At 40.7% G+C, this 13,972-nt stretch overlaps 1 protein-coding gene across 1 annotated transcript in view; it reads right to left on the reverse strand.

Moving 5' to 3' along the window:
• Positions 1–13,972, reverse strand: part of DAPP1 (dual adaptor of phosphotyrosine and 3-phosphoinositides 1) — a 56,354-nt gene that overhangs the window by 22,764 nt on the left and 19,618 nt on the right. Inside the window, exons 2-3 of the mRNA XM_013979010.2 lie at positions 7,486–7,608; positions 3,581–3,714 (exon numbers count right to left, since the gene is read on the reverse strand). Of these exons, the coding sequence (XP_013834464.2) occupies positions 3,581–3,714; positions 7,486–7,608 (257 nt within the window). The remainder of the gene's footprint in view (positions 1–3,580; positions 3,715–7,485; positions 7,609–13,972) is intronic.

The following is a 13,972-nucleotide window of genomic DNA, read 5'->3' on the forward strand; positions in this document are numbered from 1 at the left end:
GGGCAAATAATTAAAATCTCCTATTCTTTTAATTTCCTCACCTCAAAATGGGAGAGCTTTACACATTAAGGCAGGTAGTCCAGAAGATTAAATAACTTGAAATATGTGAAAATATCTAATAGAGTATAGGCAACTTAGTACAACTCCACAAAAGTTGATTTCATCCCTTCCTTGCTTTTTTCCTTTTTCAAACACACCTTCTCTTCAAACTGAAATTTTATATTTCGCCAACACGAAATAAAGATGTGACTCCTGGTTGTGGTTTGGCAACATTCCAAGTTGTTACCAATTATTTTAAGATGTGTTCACATACTTCTCAAATTAAATTTTGAACTTATTTTAAAATGTCACCCAGGTAAAACAGCTGGCATCGCAAAATAAAATAATAGCAACTGTAGCAGTTACCGAATGGTTGGGAATCCCCATATTAAAACAAAAAGAGAAGTGGAAATTTGACATTTAAGAAAGAACCAGATAGGATCTTCAAAACTGAGAACTAAATACTATAAAGGGTAAGCACAAACACGGCACTTGACTTTTATTTTTTTCATGCTACTTACGTGATTAAAGTCACAACACAATAATTCCTATAATAAACTGTACATGACAATTTCATGTACAAAAGTACCACAATATAAAGAAAAGGTAATGGGAAAGGCAATTTTTAAAAGTAGTATTTGGACATTTAAGCATTAAAGATAATGCTGTCTACATTTCCCAAAACTATATATATGAAACTATAAACACGGGAGGATACCGTAAAAGATTAATAATGGGCCAAACATATCCTTACTAAAAAAAGTCATAAATTTCCAAGTGCATTTAAGTTGAACTTGAATTCTAAACATGAATGAAAGTTTTACATAACATCCTACGTAACTATTACAAATGAAAAGCAGAGTCTGAATTTAATCTATATTGAGCATATATACAGCACACATCATCATTTTCGAACTATGCTTTATATAGACTGTAGAAGTAAAAACTGTTAGTAGTTTGCTACTTGTGCTGTTGCCACAAAGCCTTTACTCTGGGGCAGTCTTAGGTGATCCTTTTGCCTAGTGACTGGATAAGCGCCAGAAAGGTTCAACAAAAAAGTACTTTGATCTCAAAGAAGATGTGGGACACACACACACACAGTGGCATACGAATCAGCCGTGAAAAATGAAATCTTGCCATTTTCAGTAAAATGGATGGATATGGAGGGCATTATGCTAAATGAAATAAGTCAGATAGAAAAAGACAAATATTGTATATCGCTTATTTGTGGAATTTAAAAAATACAATAAACTAGTGAATGTAATAAAAAAGAAGCAAATTCACAATTACAGCAGACAAACTAACAGTTACCAGTGGGGAGAGGAAAAGGAGGGCAATTTGGGGTGAGGGGGTGGGAGGCGCAAACTACCATGTATAAAACAAATTACAAGGATATATGGTACAGCACAGGGAATATAGCCAATATTTTATAATAATTGTAAATGGAGTAAAATCTTTAAAAATTGTGCCACTCTATGATATACTCTGTAACTTGTATAATACAAATCAACTATACTTCAATTTGAAAAAATAACAAAAAAAAATTTAAAGAGAAGTTTTGAAAGATACTGGTAGGCAGAATATGTACATTTTCCTAACTTGGATAAAGCCCAGAGAATGACAAAATAGATCAAAAAGAAAGTCTAAAAGACAAATACCGTATGATATCACTTATAACTGGAATCTAACATCCAGCACAAATGAACATCTCCACAGAAAAGAAAATCATGGACTTGGAAAATAGACTTGTGGCTGCCTGATGGGAGAGGGAGGAAGTGAGAGGGATGGGGAGTTTGAGCTTATCAGACACAACTTGGAATAGATTTACAAGGAGATCCTGCTGAGTAGCATTGAGAACTATGTCTAGATACTCATATTGCAACAGAATACAAGGTGGGGGGAAAAATGTATACATGTAAGGATAACTGGATCCCCTTGCTGTACAGTGGAAAAAAAATAAATTATAAAAAAGAAAAAGGAAAGAAAGTCTAGGGGGAGAGTTTAAAAGAAGGGAGCTGACTTTGCTTGGAGAGAAAAGAGGACGTCAAAGAGTAACAATTATAATGGCTTTGAGAGGTGCAAAGAGTTGCAACTCATAGTCATCCACTAATTCATTCACTCACCCAAAGCCCCACCGCACTGTACCAGGAGATGCGGGACAGAGTCCTTGGCCTCAATGTCTCCCTCCGTTGCCAGTGACCAAGAATTGAACAAAGATGAGTGTAGGATGCAATGTAAGCAGGAAATAAGTCTGAAGGGAAGGGGTTGAGAAATGGAAATGCTTGCCGAGGCCAAAGTAGCTGTGGAAATAAATTCATCCCTCTTGTCCTCTGTTTTAAGAGAACTACTTCTGGTTAAATGGGAAAGTAATTTTCAGGGTTGATCAGGAGAATTTCTACCAGAAAAAAAGAAAAAAAAATGATAGCTTCAATTTTATGGTTTGGAATATTCTATTAAAGACCTTGTATGGTCGGTAAAATAAAGTAAGGCAACCATTTAGAGGTTTCCACTCTGCTTTTTGTCTCTCCTTGACACTGCGCGATTCATACCAGGGTCTATTCAGGCCATATAAGTAGCAGAAAAGGAAATGGCAGTGATGACATCTCTCCCCAGCGTGGTTAACAAAAAGCCCGATGACCAAGTTTACCATGAAAAAAATGAGTGTGCACAAATTCACAGCTACTGTGTCATTAAGGCTTGAGCTTGGTTCTTGGAATTGCTCACCTTTCAGTTAACTGAGAATTATCATCATTTAGGATATATAAAATTGTGATTCTGTATCACAAATACAGGGGTAATCCTTAACTTGCTTTATTTAAACAGTATATACAAATGAGTTAGATAATTCAAATACTAAGACAGTGCATTTGTTTTGTAATTTGACTATGCTGGTTTGACTCTAACCACCCAAAAAGTAAATTTCAAACATTTCAGCCATCCTTAGGTCCCATTTAAAACTTATAAAAAACCAAGACAAGAGAAACAGAATTTTTTGATGAAATTAAAGAATTGCTCAGGAGAGCAATTTCTAGTCAGCACTTTCATATCAATGATCTTTGGGAAACTAAGCATGAATTTCATTTTTAAAAATGTTCAAAATGATAATTTTGGGGTCTCCTTGATATGCAAACTGCCTGTACCTAAACTTATAAGGAATCAAAAAGTTGTTCTTTCCCTTGATCTTTGTTTATTGTATATATCATTACAAAACAAATCAAACATATTAAAGAAATATATGCTTTTAATCAATCCATGAAACAACACATTTGGAGAAAAACATCTATTTTGTATAAAGCACATTGTTTTCTCCTAAAGATAATACTGAGATACTGAAAAACATACATATATACTTATCTACTGAAATATTTATAATTTATTAGTGTAGCATATGGCACAGTAATTGGTAAAATGTTTCTAAACATATCCAATTGCATATGATATGCACATAATTCAACAGAATAAACAATAATTGAAATCTGCTCTGACTCATCTCCATCCCGAAACAATGTCTCACAGGTCAAGTTATCTGTTCATAGCTTACCTGTCTCACTTCCAATCAGAGGCTGATTTGCAAAATGCTTGACAAAATCCTTCACAGATGAGAATTCATTAAAACCAAATTTAAGTGAATAGCCAGTATATTCAACATGAAAGTGTTTGACAGAGTCTTTGGCTCTGAAAAGAGAAAAAAAAAAGTTTAACGTTATTTAACAAACACATGCCTTTTTTGAAGGGAAATATAACCTTAGGCATTAACATTAACCATGAAATCCTTCTGAAAACTGAGTTATGACACAATCACTGAAACCACCGGCATTTAAAGAACAGCCCTGGTTTCTTCAGGCAGAGCATGCTCTTCTCAATTTTTCACTCTAATAGAAGAACAAAGAGACAGTGCTCTTAACAAGAGACAATGTACTCTCTGACTTACTGAATGAGTCCTTGGACATTAATCCCTTAAGAGGCATGAGTTTAAGAAGGGCAGGTCAGTTCTTCCCCAAATTCTCCTCTGTTCTTGGCACTCCCTTCTTACTTGTTTGAGAGTCTGTTTAAATTCTGCTTCTGTCACTTAACTGGTTATGAGAACGCAGCTCTTTTCCTCTCATGTCTAATTCCACTGCCTGCTAAATTAAGTAGTGTCAAATTTCCTACATTGTCATTCTCTACCTCAGTTTTGGAGTAATGCAGAAGATACATATTTTATATATTATAATGTATATTTGCCGAATGTATACACACACACATAATTGATTTAACCGTATCCTATCTCTCTATTCTCTCTTCCACTATTCCTCTCTTGCAGGGCATGCTCCACCTTTAGCAAGGATCTGAAATCAGAATCACCTGGCACGCCCAGGTTTTAGGGTCCTACCTCCTGAATTCCTGGTTCAGTAGGTCCCAGGCGGGCCCTGAGATCTGTATTCCTAACATGCTCTTAGGTGCTGCTACTGGGCTGGGGACCACATCTTGGGAAATGCTGTAGTCCAGCAGGACTTAGTATTTTCCTAGGAGTGTCTGCCTTTGTCCCTTGGCTGGTACATTGCCCATCGCCCACGGCTTCTTCCCCTTTCTGATTGTCAGTTCAAATGTCACCTACCCTGTCAAGTATTGTGTGACACTTCCAGTGGGAGTTATGTGCATTTTCTCTTCTAGACAACCTGAGACCTTACCTTGTCTGCTGGCATGTCATTCGCAGCACTTGACTTTGTAGTGAGGTGTTTTTATATGGGCTCATTGCCCCTGTGAGGCTATACTTCCTGAAGACAAGGTTTTTGAATCTTATACAACACTTATCAAACTGGTTGGCATGGAGTAGATGCTCTGAATTATTTATTACTAAGGAAGCAAATGAACAAATGGATAAAAACTGTAATTCTCCTCAGCTGGTCTGTGGTTCCTCTCCTTTTTGCTGCTGTTATTTTTTTTTTAAAAGCATTTCCAAGTGCTTGTAATGGAAATGAATAATTTCTATTTTAAATTTTTATACAGATGTAACATATATGGCATCTCTTTGTAAGGAGCTTGTGATCCAGTGGTTCAGGTGAGACACACTGAAGTGAAAAGTAAACATTCTTTGACTCAGTAACTCCACAGCTTTGTTTGAAATTTTTGGGAAATCCATGCAATGAAGGATCAACAGTTTAACCACTTAATGAAATTTTAACATTTGCTGTTGATCAAAGAAATCACAACTCCTGCTTCCACCCAAACAGAATTCCATTTTTGATTAATAATTTTTCCAAAAATGCTGTTTAGAAATTTTTTACACAAAACATAGTAGAGTAACATGGACAATGTTAATGTGTTTCTTCCTCTGTGACCCTCTAATTTACACTGTTACTCTCCCCCTACCTCCTCCTTTACCGTAGCCTGGAGACTTGCACTGTTTCAGAAAGGAAGGTGTGTCAGATGGCATTCTAACCTGGCTCCTGGATTCTCAGCCCCTGGAGCACACACATCTTCTCCTGAATATTTATTAAAATGATAATGTAGATGCTGCTGTGCAGGAATCTGCAGGCTAATGAAGGTCTTAAGTCAATTCACCCTAAAGGAGGGAAGGTATTTGGATGGGCAGGACTGCATCTCATGCACCTGGTAAAAGCAGAGCCTTTTCTCTGGCTGGTTGCAGAAGAGGAGACCACAGAGACCCACTGAGCCTGGCCTAGAAGACAGCAAACATCCCTGCTGTGAATTTCCTGTGGGGCCGCTTGGCAAGGAACCACAGGTAGCCTTTAAGAGTTGAGCCAGGAGTTCCCGTCGTGGCTCAATGGTTAACGAATCCGATTAGGAACCACGAGGTTGCGGGTTCGGTCCCTGGCCTTGCTCAGTGGCTTAACGATCCGGCATTGCCGTGAGCTGTGGTGTAGGTTGCAGACGCGGCTCGGATCCCTTGTTGCTGTAGTTCTGGCGTAGGCTGGTGACTACGGCTCCGATTGGACCCCTAGCCTGGGAATCTCCATATGCCGCGGGAGCGGCCCAAGAAATAGCAGAAAGACAAAAAAAAAAAAAAAAAGAAAGAGTTGAGCCAGGAAAATGGGAGCTTGGCTCTACAGGAGCAAGGAAATAAGAGGAGAGGAGGAAATGAAGGAAGAGGAGCCTAAGCCCCAGAGGAGCCAGGAGCCAGAGCCTTGGCCAACACCTTTCTATCAGCCTGAGAGAACTCAGAGAATCCTGTCATAGCATGCCTGGGCTTCTGAGTAGAGAAACTGTGAGGTAATCAAGTTATATTGTTTTAAGCCACTAAGTGTTTTGGTAATTTGTTATGGATCACAGAAACCTAATATAGAAGGTCCCAAGCCCAAAGAGACTGTAAGATAATCTGCTAATTAAATGTGTCAAGTCCTGGGTTTTTGAGGTCATAGAAGCCTACCGTCAATTATTTAAAGAAACATCTTGTAGCCCGTTTTCCCCCCATTAAAGGGAAAGGAGGTTAAAAAAAAAAAAAAAGAAAACCTGTTGCTGAGCTGAAGGGAAAGGAGGATTCAGAGAGAAGGGAATGTAGATGTTGAGCAGAAAAGCCAAGAGCAAACCCTCTTGTGCCAGATCACGAGGCACTGAAACAGGAAGGGAACCTGTGCCTTTCTCTCAAGGGTATATGGAGACACCATCCGCAGGGGAATACAACAAGAGAAACAAACAAATGAGCAGGACTAAAACGCTAATGGCAAGTTTGAGGTTAACGCCTGCACTGCCGAGGGCCATCTTACAGAGTCCTCAGATCTCCAGTCCGACCCAGGGGCAGCTGCTTGTGAACCCAGGACGTGCAACCCGCCGCTGGAAGCCAAGGTGACAGATGCTGACAGATAACCAGTGACGCCCCTGATTGTCAGCGGACCCCTTCTCGAAAAGAGAGACAAGCTAGGAGGAAGCAGATGGGAGAGAAACCCTCAAAGGGCTGAACAATCCCTGTTTGGAGCTGGGCAAACCTGGCGGGGCCTCGATGAACCTACTTAATAGCTGGCGAAATGGAGATTTGAGAAAGCAGGTCCAGTCCATCTGGAGATGAAAAAAATTGCCCATTGCCTGCTTGAGTTTGCGATGATGAAAGCTGCCCAACCGCAAATCATTTGCTTTTCAGAGGAAGTGAGGAATACTGAAAAGGGCCCCGGACCTCAGGGGTGTGGATTTTGGTGGTGTTTCTAAGCGCTCATTTATTGGAATACACTTTACCACATTGGGTATTTCTTCATCCGTCAAGCAAGCGTTTGGGATTAAACAACTCATAAAATCCCCTTCAGTTCTAACATTTCTTGTTCCCCTGCCAGTGGAAAGAGCAAGAACATTTTTCAGTCTCACCGTTCAGAGCCTGGGGTCCTCAAACCTGTTCATTTCACAGGAAATCAGGAGAATTTGGTCTTGGGACAGTATGAGTGTGACAATGACGTCAGTGCCCGCATAGAGAAGAGGGGGGCCTCGTTGAGTTCATAGAGTCCTTGGGTATCCTACCTCACAGAGAGAGAGTACAGCCCGGTCTTTTCATTGCTGTCCCGCAGAAGGTAGCTCCCGTCACGTCCGTTGGAGAGGAGAAGGGCCTCGGCTGCGTGTCGGGTGAGGTTGCCGTGGTACCACCTGGGGAGGAGAGAGCAGCACTTTCACTTGGGGCCAACCGCAGGGGGGACTCTTCCTGCACTGGGTTTTCCTCTCAGAAATTACCTCAGCATATTCTCCACCCCAGTCACCCCGACACCAAGCTCTTAGCCAAATCATCAAGAAAAAGGAAATGGCCCGGGTGAGGCTAAAGAGGAAAGGAGAGAGTTGGTACAGAGCAGAGTACCATGGGGGAATTCTTTCCAGAAAAGTCCCATGTTGAAGTCCTCAGCCTCAGGACTTCAGAAGGTGGCCTTATTTGGAGACAGGGCCTTTAACAAGTTAGAGTGAGGCTATTAAAGGGGGGCCCTACTGCAACAGGACTGATGTCCTCCTGTGAAAGGGGACTTTTGGAGCCAGACGGGCATGACTTGCACACGGGGAGAAGGCCTGTGAATGTGAAGATGGCCACAGCAAGTCCAGGAGGGTGGGCTGGGGCAGGTCCCCCCCTCACAGCCCTCACAAAGAACCAACCCTACTGACACCTTGATTTGGGGTCTCTAGCCTCCAAAACTGTGAGACAATCCATTTCTGCTGTTCAAGCCACCCACTTTATGGTCCTTTGTCATGGCAGCCCTAGCAAACCAACATAGAACATTACTTTGCAGACAGCAAGTTTTTAAAAGTCCAAGTCAAAAATAACCCTAAGAATAGATTTTGGCCAGTTTTCTCTCTTTCTTCTAGTCTCTCTCTCACATTCTCTTTTGCAAGGGTGGTACCACTTTTCACCGTGTGGAAAAGCACTGTATACCAGAACCCACTGTCATGGGGGAAATGAAGTTGAACACAAGGAAATCAGATATTTCATGCTGAGATGCAAGCCGCATCCAATATGGTTTCAAACTGACAAATATCTGCCAAGCTGGGGAAGTCCCAAGGAGAATCAAATTGATGCATGTATTAAAAAAAAACAAAAACAAAACACCAGAAACACATCAGAAAAGGTATCATATGTTCACAGTAGGAAAAACAACAACAACAACATAATTCAAAGAAAACATAATGAAAATAAAGCTCTCCTTCCCCCTATTAATCCATTTCCCCAGAGGTACCAACGTTGGCAGTTTTCCTGGGCTTCCTCCTGAGAGGTATCCTGTGCATCCAGTGGCATTTAGGCCTGTCCCCACCCCAGTGCTAAGGAAATAAGAGCATCCCAGGCACTGTTCTGCACCCCACTACTTTTCCCTAATGACAGCTCTTTTCAGTTTTTTGTTTTTTGTTTTTTTTTAAATTTAAGGTCTGCACCTGAGGCCAATGGAAGTTCCCAGGCCAGGGACTGAACCTGAGCCACAGCTGTGACCTATGCCTCGGCTGCGGCAATGCCAGATCCTTTATCCCCGGATACCAGGCTGGGGATCAAACCAGTGCCTCTGCAGCCATATGAGCCACTGCAGTTGGATCCTTAATCCACTGCACCACAGAGGCACCTCCTCCTGTTCTTTCCCAGGAGTTGGTAGAGATAGCTCAGTGCAGGGATTAGGGCTGTGGGCCCTCGGGTCCGTTTGCCTAAATCCTGATGCAGGTAAAACCTCTCACAGCTGCACAACCTGCGGCAAGTTACATAACCCATCTGAACCTCAGTTTTCTCACCTCTAAAATAGAATTAGTAACAGTTGTACCTTGAGGGCCAAATGTGTAAGTCCTGCTCACATTAACACCCACAAAATGGCCAAAACAAGCTTGGCAAACAGCAGAGCATGAATCACAGGAGGAGAGAGGCGGGATCAACTCCTCCCACAAACACACCAAAAAAAAAAAAAAAAAAAAAAAACCCTGATCTACATGTAGAATGATTCACACAGAACACATACTGAATGCTGGCAGAAGACCTCAGACCTCCAAAAAAGAGCAAGAAACCCTCCACATAACTGGGCAGAACAAAAGGAAAAAAAGAGAGAGAGAGAGAAGGAATCGGGACAGGACCAGCACTCCGGAGAGGAAGCTGTGAAGGAGGAAAGGAATCCACACCCTGGGAAGCCACTTAACTGACAGGGAGAACCTTAAAGCCTCCGAGAAAAAGCACAGCAGCTGGACTGAGGAGGGCAAAGCAGAGAGAGCGCTGCACAAACTATCAGGACCACTGCCTCTGGACGTCACAGCCTGAGAGGCTCTGCGTGGGCTGGGCGCCGAGACTCAGGCTGCGGAGGTGAGTTCCCGGGAGAGGACTGGCGTAGGCTGTGTGGAGCCAGCCTTAGGGGCGAGGGAGCCGTGTGCCAGAGCCTGGGAAGCCAGGGAGGCGGGTCTGGGCCCACAGAAGAAGCGAGGCGCCATTGCTGGAGAGGGAGAGAGAAGAGGGGCGGGGCCACCACAGGCACCTCTTTCTCTGCGCATGCGCTGGCATCTGGGCGGGGCGACTCCTGCGCTACCACAGCAGGTGCAAATGGCTGGAGCCACCTAGGATTCCTGCGGTAGGCACGGCCTGCCACCATCAATGGTACCAAAATAAGAAATTAAAAAGGAGGAACCTCAGTTGATACCGCAGAAATATAAAAAACCGTAAGAGGATACTATGAACAACTATATGCCAACAAATTTGACAACCTAGAAGAAATGGACAGTATAGAAATATACAGCACACCAGAACTGAATCAAGAAGAAATACACCTTGGCGTTCCCACTGTGGCTTAGCGGAAACGAATCTGACTAGCATCCATGAGAACGCAGGTTCTATCCCTGGCCTCGCTCAGTGGGTTAAGGATCCGGCATAGCTGTGAGCTGTGGTGTAGATCGCAGATGTGGCTTGGATCTGGCATTGCTGTGGCTGTGGTGTAGGCTGGCAGCTGTAGCTCCAGTTTGACCCCTAGCCTGGGAACCTCCATGTGCCACCCGTATGACCCTAAAAAAGAAGAAGAAGAAATACACCACTTGAACAGATCGATCACTAGAAATGAAATTGAATATGTAATAAAAATACTCCCTCCAAACAAAAGTCCAGAACCAGATGGCTTCACAGGCAAATTCTATCAAACATACAAAGAATTTATACCCATCCTTCTTAAACTTTTTCAAAAGACTGAAGAAGAAGGAACACTCCCTAAAGACATCTTGTGAAGCCACCATCACCCTAATACCAAAACCAGACAAAGATACTACCAAAAAAAGAGAAAATCATAGGCCAGTATCTTTGATGAATATAAATGCAAAAATTCCCAACAAAATTTTACTCAACCAAATCCAGTAACACATAAAAAAGATCATACACCTGGACTAAATGGGATTCATCCCAAGTTCACAAGGATGGTTCAACATATGGAAAATCAATGTCATACACCACAAACAAAAGTCAAAAACCACACGGTCGGTCATCTCAATAGATGCAGAAAAAGCATTTGACAAAAATCTAACATCCATTCATGATGGAAACTCTTACCAAAGGGCTATAGAGGGAACATATCTCAACATAATAAAAGCCATTTATGACAAACCTACAGCAAATAAAATACTCAACAAAAAAAAGCTGAAAGCCTCCCTGCTAAAATCTGGAACAAGATGAGTATGACCACTTTCACCACTTCTATTCAATATAGTATTGGAAGTCCTAGGCACAGCAATCAGATAAGCAAAATAAATAAAAGGCATCCAAATTGGAAGAGAAGAGGTAAAATTGTCACTATATAAGCAGATGACACAATACTATATATATAGAAAACCCTAAGGATCACACAAAAACTACTTCAACTGATCAACGGAATTCAGCAAAGTAGCAGGATTAACATTCAGAAATCAGTTGTATTTTTGTATACTAACAGTGAAATAATAGAAAAAGAATATAAAAACATAATAGCTTTTAAAATCATACCCAAGAAAATTAAATACCTAGGAATAAACCTGACCAAGGAGGTGAAAGATTTATATGCTGAGAACTATAAAACATTAGTCAAGGAAATTAAAGAAGATTCAAAGAAATGGAAAAATATTCCATGCTCCTGAATTGGAAGAATTAATATCATTAAAATGGCCATACCACCCAAAGCAATCTACAGATTCAATGCAATCCCTATCAAATTACTCATGACATTTTTCACAGAACTAGAACAAACAATCCAAAAATTTATATAGAACCATGAAAGACGCAGAACTGCCACAGCAATCCTGAATAGGGGTGGGGGACAAAGCAGGAGGCATAACTCTCCCAGACTTGAGACACTATTACAAAGCTAGAGGAATCAAGACAGTGTGGTATTAGCACAAAAACAGACATATGGATCAATGGAACAGAACAGAAAGGCCAGAAATAAACCCAGACCCCTAGAGTCAAATAATCTTTGGCAAAGGAGACAAGAATATAAAATGGGAAAAAGTCTCTTCAACAAGTGGTGCTGGGAAAACTGAACAGCAGCACGTAAATCAATGAAATTAGAACACACCCTTACACCATGCACAAAAATAAAACTCAAAATGGCTTAAAGACTTAAACATATGACACTACACCATCAAACTCCAAGAAGAGAATATAGATTAAAACATTCTCTCAAACCAACCAAACAAATGTTTTCTAGATCAGTCTTCCAAGGCAATAGAAATAAAAACAAAAATAAACCAATGGGACCTAATCAAATTTAGGAGCTTTTGTACAGCAAAGAAAACCGTAAAAAAGAAATGAAAAACAACCTATGGAATGGAAGAAAATAGTTATAAATGATGCAACTAACAAGGGCTTAATCTCCAAGATACACAAACAACTCATAAAACTCAACAATGGAAAACCAAACTATTCAATTGAAAAATGGGCAGAAGACCTAAATAGACATTTCTCCAAAGAAGAAACACAGATGGCCAATAGGCCCATGAAAAAATTCTCAACATCACTAATTATTAGAGAAATGCAAACCAAAACTATAGTGAGGCACCACAGCACATCAGCCAGAATGGCCATCGTTAGTAAGTCTACAAATAGCAAATGCTGAAAAGGGTGTGGAGAAAAGGGAACCCTGCTACACTGTTGGTGGAAACATAAATTGGTACAATCACTATGGAAAACAGTACGGAGGTACTTCAGAAAACTCAATATAGAGCTACCATATGATCCAGTAATTCCACCCCTAGGCATGTATCTGGGCAAAACTCTAATTCAAAAAGATACATGCACCCATATGTTCATAGCATTATTCACAATAGCCAAGACATGGAAATAACCAAAATGTCCATTGACAGATCAATGTAGATTCTCCTACTAGGTGAATAAGTCAGAAAGAGAAAGACATACCGTATCACTTATATGTGAAATCTAAAATATGGCACTAAAGTACCTATCTACAAAACAGAAATGGACACACAGACATAGGTGGTCTGTGGTTACTAAGGGACAGGGTGGAGAAAATGGGGTGTTTGGAGTTAGTAGATGCAAACTGTTACATTTAGAATGGATAAGCAATGAGGTCCTACTGTATAGCACAGGGAACTATGTCCAGTCTCTTGAGATAGAACATGATGGAAGATAATATAAGAAAAGGAATGTATATGCATGTAGACTTGGCCACTTTGCTGTACAACAGAAATTAGCACAACATTGTAAATCAAACTCTAATTTTAAAAAGACACATCAGGAGTTATTGTGAAGCCATTGAGATCCTCAAAGACATAACTTGTAACCTCTGTAATGTGATTTTATTTTCTCCTTTTTTTTCTCTTTTTAGGGATGCACCCATGGCGTATGGAAGTTCCCAGGCTAGGGGTCGAATTGGAGCTATAGCAATGCGTGATCCAAGCCGCATTTGCATATGGCAATACCTGATCCTTAACCCGCTGAGCAAGGCCAGGGATTGAATCTGCATCCTCACCAGAGACTTTGTTGAGTCCTTAACCAGCTGAGCCACAACAGGAACTCCTTGTTATCTGTTTTCTAAATCTGCATTTACTAATCTCTTCTGCTTTAGCATGTTTCCTTTCTGGGGCAGAGATGCCACTATCTTGTGTTAGAAATGTATTTGCTAGCTGAAAGCAATGGCAAGGTAAAGTATTTTATAAGAAATGCCATTGAGTTATTTACCCATTCATTGGATTAATTCTCAGGCATGCTCACATCTTCTCCCTACAAAATTCTGAAAAAGGACAGTTGGAACCTAAAACTACTATGTTGTATGGCAATTATACCTATCAAAAACTTCAGGCTTGGTTACAGCCAAATTTCTCATTCTTTTTGATAAGTGAAATCTCTACAAGTTCACAAGTTCTTACATACATTTTGCAAAGAATTATTTTTTGGATGAACATTTTAGCACACGATTCAGTTTGAGTCAAGAGATGACTTATTTGAAGCAACACAAGTTTGTCAACAAAATTCTAAAATGTAAAAAATTTAGTCATTCCTTGGATTCTTTTCAGTGAGAACTGATGTCTGTTTAAA

This window comes from Sus scrofa, chromosome 8 (assembly GCF_000003025.6).
Source record: "Sus scrofa isolate TJ Tabasco breed Duroc chromosome 8, Sscrofa11.1, whole genome shotgun sequence".
NCBI classification, from domain to species: domain Eukaryota; kingdom Metazoa; phylum Chordata; class Mammalia; order Artiodactyla; family Suidae; genus Sus; species Sus scrofa.